This window comes from Bidens hawaiensis, unplaced genomic scaffold (genome assembly GCF_021521415.1).
Source record: "Bidens hawaiensis isolate Kalapana, Puna unplaced genomic scaffold, B.hawaiensis_p1.1 tig00027066_1, whole genome shotgun sequence".
Classification (NCBI taxonomy): Eukaryota; Viridiplantae; Streptophyta; class Magnoliopsida; order Asterales; family Asteraceae; genus Bidens; species Bidens hawaiensis.
This window is the reverse complement of record NW_027494361.1, coordinates 279,984-292,291: the sequence shown is the minus strand read 5'-3', so window position 1 is coordinate 292,291 and position 12,308 is coordinate 279,984. Positions and strand designations below refer to the sequence as shown.

Below are 12,308 nucleotides of genomic sequence, written 5' to 3'. Positions count from 1 at the left end.
TAAAAACAAACATACCCTCTGTTTTTTCTTACAGAAGTCACTCAACAATTTTTTGCATATAAAAGTCGCTACACATGCTAATTTTGAACAACAAAATGACATAACTTATAAAAACACTTTTTTCTTCTTATGTGACAAAAATTGATGTACTATAAATGAGTTTTATTTAAGAATGTAGTTTCTTATGTGGTAAAAATTGGCATAAGCTTTCGAGTATGATAATTATATTTTCATAAGCAAAAGTCGAGATGAAAAGAACATAAGAAAAACAAAATTGACATGAGTGGAGTGGAGCGGAAATACACAATGGGATTTTGAAAACTCTAATTTGGGATAGGAACTTAAATGAGTATAACATATAGGTTAAAGTTTCAGTTAAATTAGTTTTCTAGCACACTGAAGGTTTTTTTTAAGCTTTTGTTGGCGTAGTTTTATTGTGTATGAATAAATAGTTAATATATGCGTTAGAAAATAGTTAAAAAATTCATATATTTTCAAGTTCTAGGGTCCGGTTTGGTCTAGGTTTATACAACAAGTTTTGTATATAAACCGTAAACCAAACCGTTTACCATGCTTTAAAACTTTTGAAACCGACCAACTCAAAGTTTTGAAAAAAACAACAACCATGAAACCAACGTTTGAATGGTTTCAGGTTTTTATACCGAACCGTGAACACCCTAATGCCACATAAGAAAAAAAAATTGTGTTTTTATAAGTTATGTCATTTTTTTGGTTCAAAATTAGTGTGTGCAGGAACTTTTATGTGCAAAAAATTGTTTAGGGACTTTTATGAGAAAAAAAACAAAATATACGCTGACTTTTTATGGTATTTGTTATATATATATATATATATATATATATAATACTTCTATCACATTCTTATTTTTTTACTGCCATCAAAAGGAAAAGTGCATTTTATGATGCAGATGTTGCATGCACCAACAAATAATACTCAACAAAAACATGCACTCATAATTCAGTGGTATAGTGGTATGATGTTTGTCTATCACAAAATTAGATGACGAATTCAAATCCTTGCAATCAATAGAAAACGAATTATGAAATACAAAATTAGATGACGAATTCAAATCCTTGCAATCAATAGAAAACGAATTATGAAATATAATTAAAGAAGTGCGACGTGAATGCAGTATATAAGACGTTTAGATTTTTTAAGCCTTTAACAATATATCAACTATGTTTCTCTCTTTTATTATAGAGTAAAGTGTCATTTTTGTTCTTCTGGTTTGGCAAATAATGCAAATTTACTCCAAAAAGTTTATTTTTTGCATATGGACCCTCCACGTTTTCCAATTCTTGCCAATTACATCCAAATCACTAACTCTGTTAAATTGAATCGTTAACTCAAGGGCAGACATGTCTTTTCACTCTGTCTTTATTACATGAGTACAGGGCAAAATCATCCCTAAAGTTTGGTCACATTTGCTAATTTCGTCCAAAAATATTTTTTTTCGCAATTAGACCCTCGATGTTTCCCAACTGTTGTTAATTTCGTCCAATTTGTTAACTCGATCTAAATTTAACGTTAATTCAGTGGTGTTTCTATCCTTTTAAAAATTAATTTGGATGTGTGCTAAATTAGGTTCTTGAAGCTAATTTGGGGATTTTGATTTAATTGAAAACAAATGTTTTCGGCTCTGATTCGTTTAAATCGTAAGAATATTCTCTTGAATCTTCCAAACCTTAATGGCTCTCAATCCCCACCATTCCTTTGATTTTTCCTTCGACTTTCATAATCAAGGTATGATTAAGTATTGTATCAATTGTTGTTCTTATTGTCACTCTAATTTAGCAATCTGCATTAGGGTTTTAACAGATTAATAGCTTTGCTTTGACTTAGCTACTTCTTCAAGTTTGCACAGCTGGAGGCCAAATCTAAGGTAAACAAGATAATATGTGAAGTTAAGACAGGCATGTATATATGTTTCATACATAATAATTAATTGCTGAAGCTTTATTGGGAGATATTTTGAATGTTTTCACTGGAAAGTTTCAAATGTTTTAGTTCAATTTAATTTTGTATGTGAGGCTCATTGGCAGGTGGGAGTTGCTTTTCACTTAAGTTTGCTGTTGATTTTGAAAATACTCTTAAAGTGGCTTTTAGATGTTAGTTACATTAATATTAATATGATATAGGATTATGTGTAACTGCCATTTAGGAGATGAACTATGCTAAAATGTTACTTCCTTAACAACACGCATGTGTTCACTCATCTAAATCTTTTGTCATTGCTTCTACAATTATGTTTTAATGTAAATGTCGTCGGTTTTTGAATGTTTATTCAGATATATGACATAAAAACATAATTGCATATCTTATATTGGACCCGACTTGTGGCAGGTTGTAGGAATAAATGGTTTCATTTTAACAAAGCTTGATAGCTCAGCAAGAATGACTTTTGATTAAGGAAACACAAGCAGGTTATTGTAGTTGATGAACTTGGAATTCCATTGAAGTTTGTAGGTGTGTGTTAGCAAAAAGAATTTTTTTTTAATTCAACAATGTATGGTAGTACTCGTCAAACTTAAAATTATCTAAGCCATTTTGTTCGGTATGTTTCTATCCCCACATCCTTTTTATATTTGAATGTTATGATTAGTATATCTTTTGTTCCCAAAGGGATGTCGAAACAGTTGTAGTCAGTTTTGACTCAAAAATCAACCAATTGACTCTAGAAAAGTCAGTGACATAAGTCACTTTACATGTCTATCTTTTATTGTTGTCGGTGCAGGATCATTATGCAATTCCTTACAAGATGGGTGAATATTGAAGGAAACGTCCAATTTAGGGTTGCAAACGCTATGCAAGATAAAATGGCTATGACCTGAAACCCTTTGTACGTGTAAGTTATTTTTGTAAAAATAATTTAGGAGCTCTATTGATTTGGGATGAATATATTGAAATTAACTTGCATTTATCAACATTAATGCCTTTGATGATTGATTGATGAAGGCATCAAATTAAAAAGGATTTTAGGGGGAAGTATATATATATATATATATATATATATATATATATATATATATATATAGAGAGAGAGAGAGAGAGAGAGAGAGAGAGAGAGAGAGACTTTTGTAGAGATTTATGAATTCTAAATGTAAAGTTTAATTCATCATTTTTGTAGATGTAAATTTTAAATACTATACTTATTGTTTATAGTATGTATTTGAGTATTTTTGTAATGCAATTTTTTATATATTTATGTTTTTATCTTTAATTTTATTTGTTTGCTTCATATAAATAATTTTATTAATTTAAACATTGACAAATTCCGTGTATGACACGGGTTCTAAAACTAGTTATGTATATAGTTATTACAATTCTCTAGATTAGTATTTAAGTTGTAGATATAAACAATAAACAAAAATATCATTATTTATACACAATATTTGAATTATTCAGCGGTTTCCTCGAACCTGCATGGTTTTAAATTTATCTTGATATAAAAGGAAACGGTCCCTCCAAATCTCTTCGTATCACATTCCACGTATTTTAAACACCACATGAATATAGATGAAAAGATTGCTATATATACATGAGAATGTGGTCCACCTTAATATACAATTAATTATACATGATATGGGAGATTGGGAGTTGGATGTTGCGTTTTGTATTATTATCTTTATATTTATAATATCAAGATGTAGATTGATTTGTATCTTTCAATGTTTATATTGTAAGTTGTAACTCTATTCGTGTTATCATATTATCTTAAATTGCTTTCAATCATGATAACAAAAATGATATTGTAGGGTTTAATTGTATGATATGGTCAAGTTAGTGCATGATCAAATGATGGACAAATGTATAAATTTAATATCAAGGTTAGATGGTTTGTGTTATTCCTATAAAAAACTAGAAGTATACAATTAAAAGAACATCCTTTTATTATAAAAGAGAAAACTACAGTTTTTGTTCATATGATTTGTCCGAATCTGTTTTTTTAGTACAACAGTTTTAAATCTATGATTTTCGTCCCTGTGGTTTCATTTAACTTGCAATTAAACTTGGCCGCACTAATCCCGTTAAGTCTGGTCATTAAACTCATCAACGTGCCCCTCGCGTGAGGGGCTGAGGTGTATTTGGGGAAAAAAAGGATAAAATTGCCCTTCACGTGAGGGGCATGCTAATGAGTTTAACGATCATATTTAACGGGGTTGTGGAGCCGGGTGTAATTGCAAATGAAATTAAACCACAGAGACCAAAATCACATATTTAAAACTATTAGACTAAAACCGTAAATTTAGACAAAGCACGGAGAAAAAAACCGCATTTTACTCATTATAAAATGTTTTGTTAAAGCCACAACGTTTTACAAATTTATTTGTTGATGACTTGGTGACTAATATTATGCGATACAAAAAGATGGTGGTTGAGCATTTAATTTGAAGCCAATTTGAAAACGTATTTGACATGAAATGCTTTTTATAGTAATAATTGTAATGACAATGATAATTTTAATAATATATAAAATAATAGGAAGAATAACAATAGAAGTAATAATAAAATAATAATACTGTAGTTCAAAGAAACATGACCAAAATGCCTCAACACATTTCTTTTGATGTTAACGGCTGAGGCAAAATAAACAACGTTAAAAGAAACAAATTCACAAGTTTCAATGCATTATCTATAACTTTTTTTTTCCTATTTAAAAGAATAATGTTAACAGAATATAAATAATATTAAGATAGTGTTTGGTATGAAGTAATGATAGGTGGAATGAAATGAATCATTCCAAATGAATGAAATAAAACAAGTTTGGTTGTCATTCATCAATGGAATGAATCATTCCTAAGTAATGCAATTCTATATAGCATTTTTGATTCCTTAATAAAAGGTGGTTTTTCTTTCATTTCTTCAAAGAATGGAATGAAAAATAATCAACAATTATTATTATTATTATTACTTTATCATCATCATCATTATTATTTTATAATAATATAAAAGTATTATTAAATTATAATAATTATTATATTTTTATTATTATATCGTATCATGTTATTATTAATGATAAAAATATTATGTATGTATAGTTTACTATTTAATAAAATAATAATAACAGAGTTGTGATTCATTTCATTCTTACATGGTAACCAAGCAAGACAATGAAATAGTAATGATTCATTTCATTCCTTTTGCCATTCCATTTCCTTGTTCATTCCATTCCTCTATTCATTCCATTACCCTATACCAAACGAACCCTTAGTAGGCGCTATTAATAATATAAATAACCCGAGACAACGTACTATGATGAATAAAGTAATCACAAGCAATTTTTTCTTTCGAACGACCAACAAAAATTATATTAATAAACCCAGCAAGAATAAAAATAAAATCAACAATATTTGGAAAATTTAAGTACTTAGTTTAAACTTAATTATGAAAATGAAATAACACGTGTATGTCATATTAGCCTCTTAATCAGGTTTTAGTTTATTAATCTGTTTAAGGTCTTTTTTATTCAATAAAAGTAAAATGCATAACTGATAAGTTTTAAAATAAATAAATACATGCATCCATATAAAGTATTTAATATACATCCAATCATGCATTATTAAAAGGTACTGCTGAAGATCCGTGCACATCCAAAAACATTGGGCCCTGTGCTGGTGGCTGTGTGAAGGATGTTGTGACCCTGGCCTCTAAACTCATGCCCACATCCACATGGATGATCATATATTATATACCATGAATATGCTTGAAGAAACGTGGATCGACTTACTAGTATACGATCAACTTTCCTCGGGTATGAGTGTGCTATATCACCGATGGTTTTCCGGAATATGAATTCTTCCACCTACAAAACGAGCAGCACCGTGAACTTACCCCTCAGAAAGGGACAGAGGGGTCCTCTTTGGGGTAACCCTCCGGTGTGAGAATAAGATATTGTAGGAGAAGATAATAATAATCTGAAAGTGAGTAAGGACTTAGAATGAATTTTCTTGCTTCCATCCCCTTGTGGAGGTGGTGTGGTATTTATAGTATTAGGGTTTCCAATGATTGGGCTCAGACCCAATTAGGGCCTTTTTGGCCTCCTCCTATTGCTTCGCGCCACGTGTCCTTATGACACCTGGTGCTTTTTCATTGATTATTCTCTGACCAAGGTATTTCACCTGACCCATGTGCAATCACGTGGTAGCACATGGGTTTTGCTGAGTTGTCCACCCTTCATTGGCAGCTGTCAACATCAGCATATTCTTTATTCCTTAAAGGATATCTTCTGGAAGGTTGTCTGATGAGCACAATCATGGTTGTCCTTATCCTGATTTGGATAAGGACGTGGTTGATTATGTGCATGTGTGATATGCGCCTATCCTGGGGATGCGCGAGGTCTTCTCTTTATTCTCACGCGCAGATGTTTCATGCGCAGATGTGATATGCGCAAGCATATGTAATATGCGTGAGCATATGTGATATGCGCCACGCGCAGATGCACCACGCGCAGATGTGATATGCGTGAGCATATATGATGCGTGAGCATATGTGATACGCGTGAGCATATGTGATGCGTGAACATATGTGATATACGTGAGCATATGTGATATGCGCCACGCGCATAGGTTTTGGCTTTGTGTCTTCATGACATCCTGATTTCAAGCCTCTTGTCTATATCTTGTGGGTTGACCCGCCCCGCTCGATGTTAAGGCGGGTGCATACCTCTTCAATGCTTTTCCCATCTTGTCACTTTGAATTACAAACAAACAAACAATCCATCAGTCATATTGGTTATCCACCTCCCCTGCATATCATACTCCAAAACCTTCTTGTGTTGTTGTGCTTCATCTTTTGAAGCTTCTTTTGCTCTACTGTTCCATTCCATCTTGATTTCACCGAATCCAAGGTATAATCGCTCCACGAATCTTTCGTTTTCACTTGGTTTATAATATGCATGTATTTGTTGTATATGAAAACCTTTTCATATGTTTTGTAATATATTGTTTATGTTATCATATATGGTAGTATCCTTAGTACTTTTGTTTTGTTACATTTTTTATTTCTCTGTCACACTTTATGTTATCAGGATCCTAGATTTTACCAGTTTACTTTACTGGTTACGTTTGCTTGTTTCAGTTATAGGGTAATGAAATTTTGTTGTAAAGATATGCTATTGATGTGATTCCGTGATTGCTAAAAGATTCGGGGGTGTTCGGATGATCTTTTTAAAGCTGCTTACTTAATTTTTGAAAAATAAAAGTTGTTTGGTAAGCTTCAGTTTAAATCTTGAAAAGCTTCAAATTTGAGCTTTTAAGAATTGCTTTTGCTTTTCAGAACGCAAATAAGCAGTTTTAAGAAGTTCAGCCAAACACCCCCAAAGGATTAATTGGATGATTAATGATTTGGTTGTTAATTGTATGTTTGAGTATCATATGACCTTCTGAGACGAGAAAAATGTTTTGTTGTCAGATAAGCAGGAATGAATCACTCGAAAATCAAACGTCGAGTGGGTAAATATGAGGTGGGAAGGACAATTGGCGAGGGGACTTTTGCAAAGGTGAAGTTTGCTAGGAATTCTGAAACCGGGGACCCTGTGGCTCTTAAGATCCTTGATAAAGATAAAGTTGTTAAACACAAAATGGCTGAACAGGTAGGCTACTTCTACTTATGTTTCTAAAACTTAATGAATCACTTTCATTGCATTGTCTATGCAGAGTGTACCGCCCTCCACATTATTAATTGTTATCGTGTTGATGCAGATAAAAATGGAAGTAGCAACTATGAAACTGATAAAACATCCAAATGTCGTCCGCTTATATGAGGTCTTTTAATATATGTGTAAACAACATCGAACTCCCGCTGAACCTTATTTTACTATTTTGTTTTCTTCATTGATTGGTTGGGCAATAATTTTAAACTAAAGAAAAAAAAACATTTTCCTCAACCTGGTCGGCACACACCATAAGTTGTCATTTCTTATTAATATTTACGACACGTGTTATCAACTGTTTGGGATTTGGATGGTTAGATTATTTTTTAGTAAAAAACTCATTATTTAAAACTTTATAAAATATAAATTTCTCTATACATGGGCATAATATTGCATACTTCCATATTCACTTCCAATTCTCTATTTCATTTGGTTAAAAAAATAATTTTAATATTTCTAATAATTTTAACAGAATAAATTAAAATCCTAAATTATATTAACTTACTAAAAAGTGGTCTTGGTTGGGTTGTTAGTGGTGTGAAGAATTGGGCTGCGTTGGTGGAATAGAAAGAGATTAGTTTTATTTAATGGAAAGTTGGGTCTGGTTGTGTGCGAGAGTAGTTTCGTTAACTTGTGTGTTTCTTCTATTAAAAATAGTGTTTTGATTCTTCAGGTTATGGGGAGCAAGACTAAGATATTCATTGTATTAGAGTTTGTCACTGGGGGAGAGCTCTTTGATAAAATTGTAATTTACTGATCTTATATATACATCATATATATTTTAAAATATTTGGCAATGCACATGCACGAAAGTCGAAAGATTACAGGGTAGAAGGAATATACATACCTTAACTTTCTGATTTCATTATGAAGGTGAACCACGGGCGAATGCAAGAAGATGAAGCCAGAAAATATTTTCAACAGCTCATTAATGCTGTTGATTATTGCCATAGTAGAGGTGTCTATCATAGAGATCTAAAGGTAGTCAACATTCTTAATACTTATTATTGTATTTATAATCTCACTATTTTCTATCATTCGTTTTCTTGCAGCCCGAAAATTTGCTTCTGGACGCTGCAGGAAACCTCAAAGTTTCGGATTTTGGATTGAGCGCCCTTTCTCGACAAGTCAGGGTATATAACTATATATATAAAATATTTTAACAATTAATATTTGTTTGTGTTATATTTTAATATTATTCTAACGGGTGTTTTACAGGATGACGGTTTGCTTCACACAGCTTGTGGAACTCCAAATTATGTCGCTCCGGAGGTGCATATAACTAATTAAGTATACAATGTTTACTCTGGTCATTATACAGTGACAAAATGGGTAGTTGACCAATTTGACCCGTTACATATAAACAGAACAACCGATTAATAATGTGTCAAAGTTGTCACATCTAATGTGCATGTAGTGATGGTATATCATCCTTTTTAGGTTTTGAATGATGGCGGTTACGATGGGGCAACTGCAGATTTATGGTCATGTGGAGTCATTCTCTTTGTACTGCTTGCAGGTTACTTGCCATTTGATGATTCTAATCTAATGAACCTTTATAAAAAGGTAAGCGTTATATAAAGTCGTGTTGTGCATTTTATCCCATGTTGTCATCATCTTCTCATAAGCGGATTTGCATTTAGATTTCGGCTGCAGAGTTCACTAGTCCTCCATGGATCTCCTTTGGTGCCATAAAGTTGATAACTCGCACATTGGATCCCAACCCCGTGACAGTAAGTGTTTGTACTTTTATTATTTGTTACTATTATATAAATACAAATCATTATGCATATCTGAACACCCTCTTTTGTGGCAGCGGATAACAATACCGGAGATTCTAAACGATGAGTGGTTTAAAAAAGATTATAAACAACCTGAATTTGTAGAGAAAGAAGAGACAAATTTTGATGATGTTGAAGCAGCTTTTCAAGATTCAGAAGTGAGTTTATCAAATTCATTACTACATATAATCTTTAATCACTTAGCTTGCTTGGTATTTAGATCTTTATATATTGTATGCCATTTCTTTCTGATTGTTATATTCAGTTTCTGAAAGTTCATGTATTTGTTGTAAAACAGGAGTATCATGTTACGGAAAAGAAAGAGCATCCGGCTGCCATGAATGCTTTTGAGTTAATTTCTATGTCTAAGGGGCTCAACCTTGACAATCTTTTTGACATGGAACAGGTTAATACTCTGTTTCTTCAATATCAATAGCTTTTTAGCAGGGGTGGCTCGTGGGATAACGAAAACAAGTTAGAGCTTTAGGCCCACATTTAATTAAGGCCCCCAAAGTCTAAAAGAACATTATATATAGATATATTATAATAGGTAAAGTAAACTTAAAGTAATGCATTGGTGTTGTGGTAGGCTTAGTTGTTACTAAAGTATAGGTTATGAGTTCAAAACTTTTAATAAGAATTTTTTTTTCTTAACAATTGTCATGAAAAGGCCCCAAAATCTTGTTTCGATTTAGGCCTCCACATTCGTTGAGCCGGCTCTGCTTTTTAGTTATTAATATTGCAATATTATATATGTTAAAACTTAAAAGATAAAACACAACCCATGCATAGGTATGATTGTCACCTCTAATGTCATGATGAAAGTAAAATCAGTGTGGGTTTATGTATTTTTTTTTACTTTAACACTGTAACTAATATATATATATATATATTATGACTTGTAAATAAATTTGGCTGCAGGGATTCAAAAGGGAGACAAGATTCACATCAAGATGCCCCGCGAATGAAATAGTTAGTAAAATTGAAGAAGCTGCAAAACCACTTGGTTTTGATGTGCATAAGAAAAACTATAAGGTTACAAAAAGTTACTTTAGTATGGAATTTAAATTGATGTTGGATTGGCAATCATTTTCCGTTTTTCATCTCAGTTAAGGCTTGAGAATATGAAAGCGGGGAGAAAAGGAAACCTCAATGTTGCCACCGAGGTACTTTGTTGTCACATTTAATCATTTAATACGAAATAATTGACAAAAAAGTTCACTTTTTATCAGGTATTCGAAGTCGCACCGTCACTTCACATGGTTGAAGTACGAAAAGCGAAAGGAGATACTTTGGAATTTCATAAGGCACGCCATACATGTATTTAAGTATCATCTTACATTTTCCATTAATACTAGTTTCCGGTTATGCTTATAGAGCTGCTTTGTTTCTTTTTGGTTCAGTTCTACAAAAGACTTTCCAGTAGCCTCAAAAATGTTGTTTGGAAAACAGAAGAACAAATGCAAGAACCCAACTAGATGGTTTCGTCTTTTGTTGATGGAGAAAACAAACCGTCCTGCATATTATGTTTGTTGTTCACCTATATCATCAGACTTGTAAATAGACATGCTGTCAATTGTTGTTTGAAGTGTAGATAAAAACACAAAGTCATCAAAATCTTAAAATTTAATTCTTTTGTCCCTTAAAAACTCATACTACTCCCACAACTGAATGGAAGCTTGGTAACTTTTGTTTTCTGTTTTAATGCTAATCAAAGAATGGTGTTGTATAACTGTGTGGATAGGACTTCCAAGCTTTGATTGATAGTTTAATATACATGGATCACATGCTATCATTCAAAACCGAAACTGAAAAATAAAGTAAAATCGTACCAAAACCGAATCTAAACATTGATGTTTCAAACTTGACCATGAAGTGTTAAACTGGGAGATATCAAGAACACGAATATTGAACACAACCAATCGACTCTTTTTATTATTATTATTGAAAACGAAATTACAATGAACAAAAACTAATAAACCTACAGGTCTTTTATATACAACAAACTTAAAAAAACAAGACTCTAAAGATAACTAATGTGCTAAAAGTAATTTATTAACTATTAGCTAATTTAACCTAATCTAGACACTAAGTTATACTCTAGACTCTCTAAAGACTCGACTAAACTACTAGCCAGTAAGTGAACCGGTCGACTCTAGTAAAGATAAGTCAGTCCGGAAATCGAACCCATGAGACTCTTTGGATTATGTAAACTAGATACTATACTCTATAACAGACGTGACTATTTTGTTTTTATATATTTTTATAAGGGGGGGTTTACTAAAATACTAACTATTGCAATTAATTCAAAAGTAATTAAGAAAACCAAAACAAGACTTAGTTTGGAATCGGATTTTAAACTTAAAAGATGATGAAAGACTGCCTAGGCCAGAATCCCAAATGCTTTGGTTATCTTTTAATTGGACACGGTTTGTTATGGAATCAGGTTCATACAATATTGAACTTAATGAGAAACCAAACAGGACTCTCGGCCCTTCTCAATAAGACACCTATGGACATCTAATAAGTTATTATAACACTGGTTTATTTAGACTCCCTTACGGTAATCTAACTGTTTTATGAAAAGTACCTTTATATGAAAATCTTCCTCACGATATGAAAATCAAAGGTAATATGTATTCTTAATTCGACTCGACAAGGAAATCACGATAGACTTCTCACGAAGAACTTAACCTAGTAATTTATCAATCAAGACCCACCAAATAATATTGTACTTCACAATTATTAAGATTAGTATAACCTACTTGATTATTGTTATTGCTTCTATAATATATTGGCCAATTAATCAAACAAATCAAACCACAAGGTGATGATCTAACACAATCCCATTATATGA

The 12,308-nt window shown here is 32.0% G+C and overlaps 1 protein-coding gene across 1 annotated transcript; it reads left to right on the top strand.

The window, feature by feature from the left end:
* The first annotated feature begins 7,401 nt into the window (after nt 1-7,401).
* Nucleotides 7,402-10,929, top strand: LOC143574616 (CBL-interacting protein kinase 32-like). Its single transcript, XM_077059197.1, has 14 exons — nt 7,402-7,610; nt 7,720-7,782; nt 8,344-8,415; nt 8,544-8,651; nt 8,723-8,803; nt 8,889-8,942; nt 9,111-9,236; nt 9,314-9,403; nt 9,487-9,609; nt 9,750-9,857; nt 10,373-10,486; nt 10,561-10,617; nt 10,684-10,758; nt 10,855-10,929. Exons 1-14 carry the CDS (start codon nt 7,440-7,442, stop codon nt 10,927-10,929), a joined length of 1,317 nt encoding a protein of 438 aa, XP_076915312.1. The 5' UTR covers nt 7,402-7,439.
* The last annotated feature ends 1,379 nt before the right edge of the window (nt 10,930-12,308 follow it).

What these genes read in the sequence shown, in the direction of transcription:
- LOC143574616 (XM_077059197.1), top strand. Translation starts at nt 7,440, where the DNA reads ATGAATCACTCGAAAATCAAACGTCGAGTGGGTAAATATGAGGTGGGA. An exon ending in AACACAAAATGGCTGAACAG is followed by an intron (nt 7,611 to 7,719) that starts GTAGGCTACTTC and finishes GTGTTGATGCAG; the next exon opens with ATAAAAATGGAAGTAGCAAC. An exon ending in CAGCTTTTCAAGATTCAGAA is followed by an intron (nt 9,610 to 9,749) that starts GTGAGTTTATCA and finishes GTTGTAAAACAG; the next exon opens with GAGTATCATGTTACGGAAAA.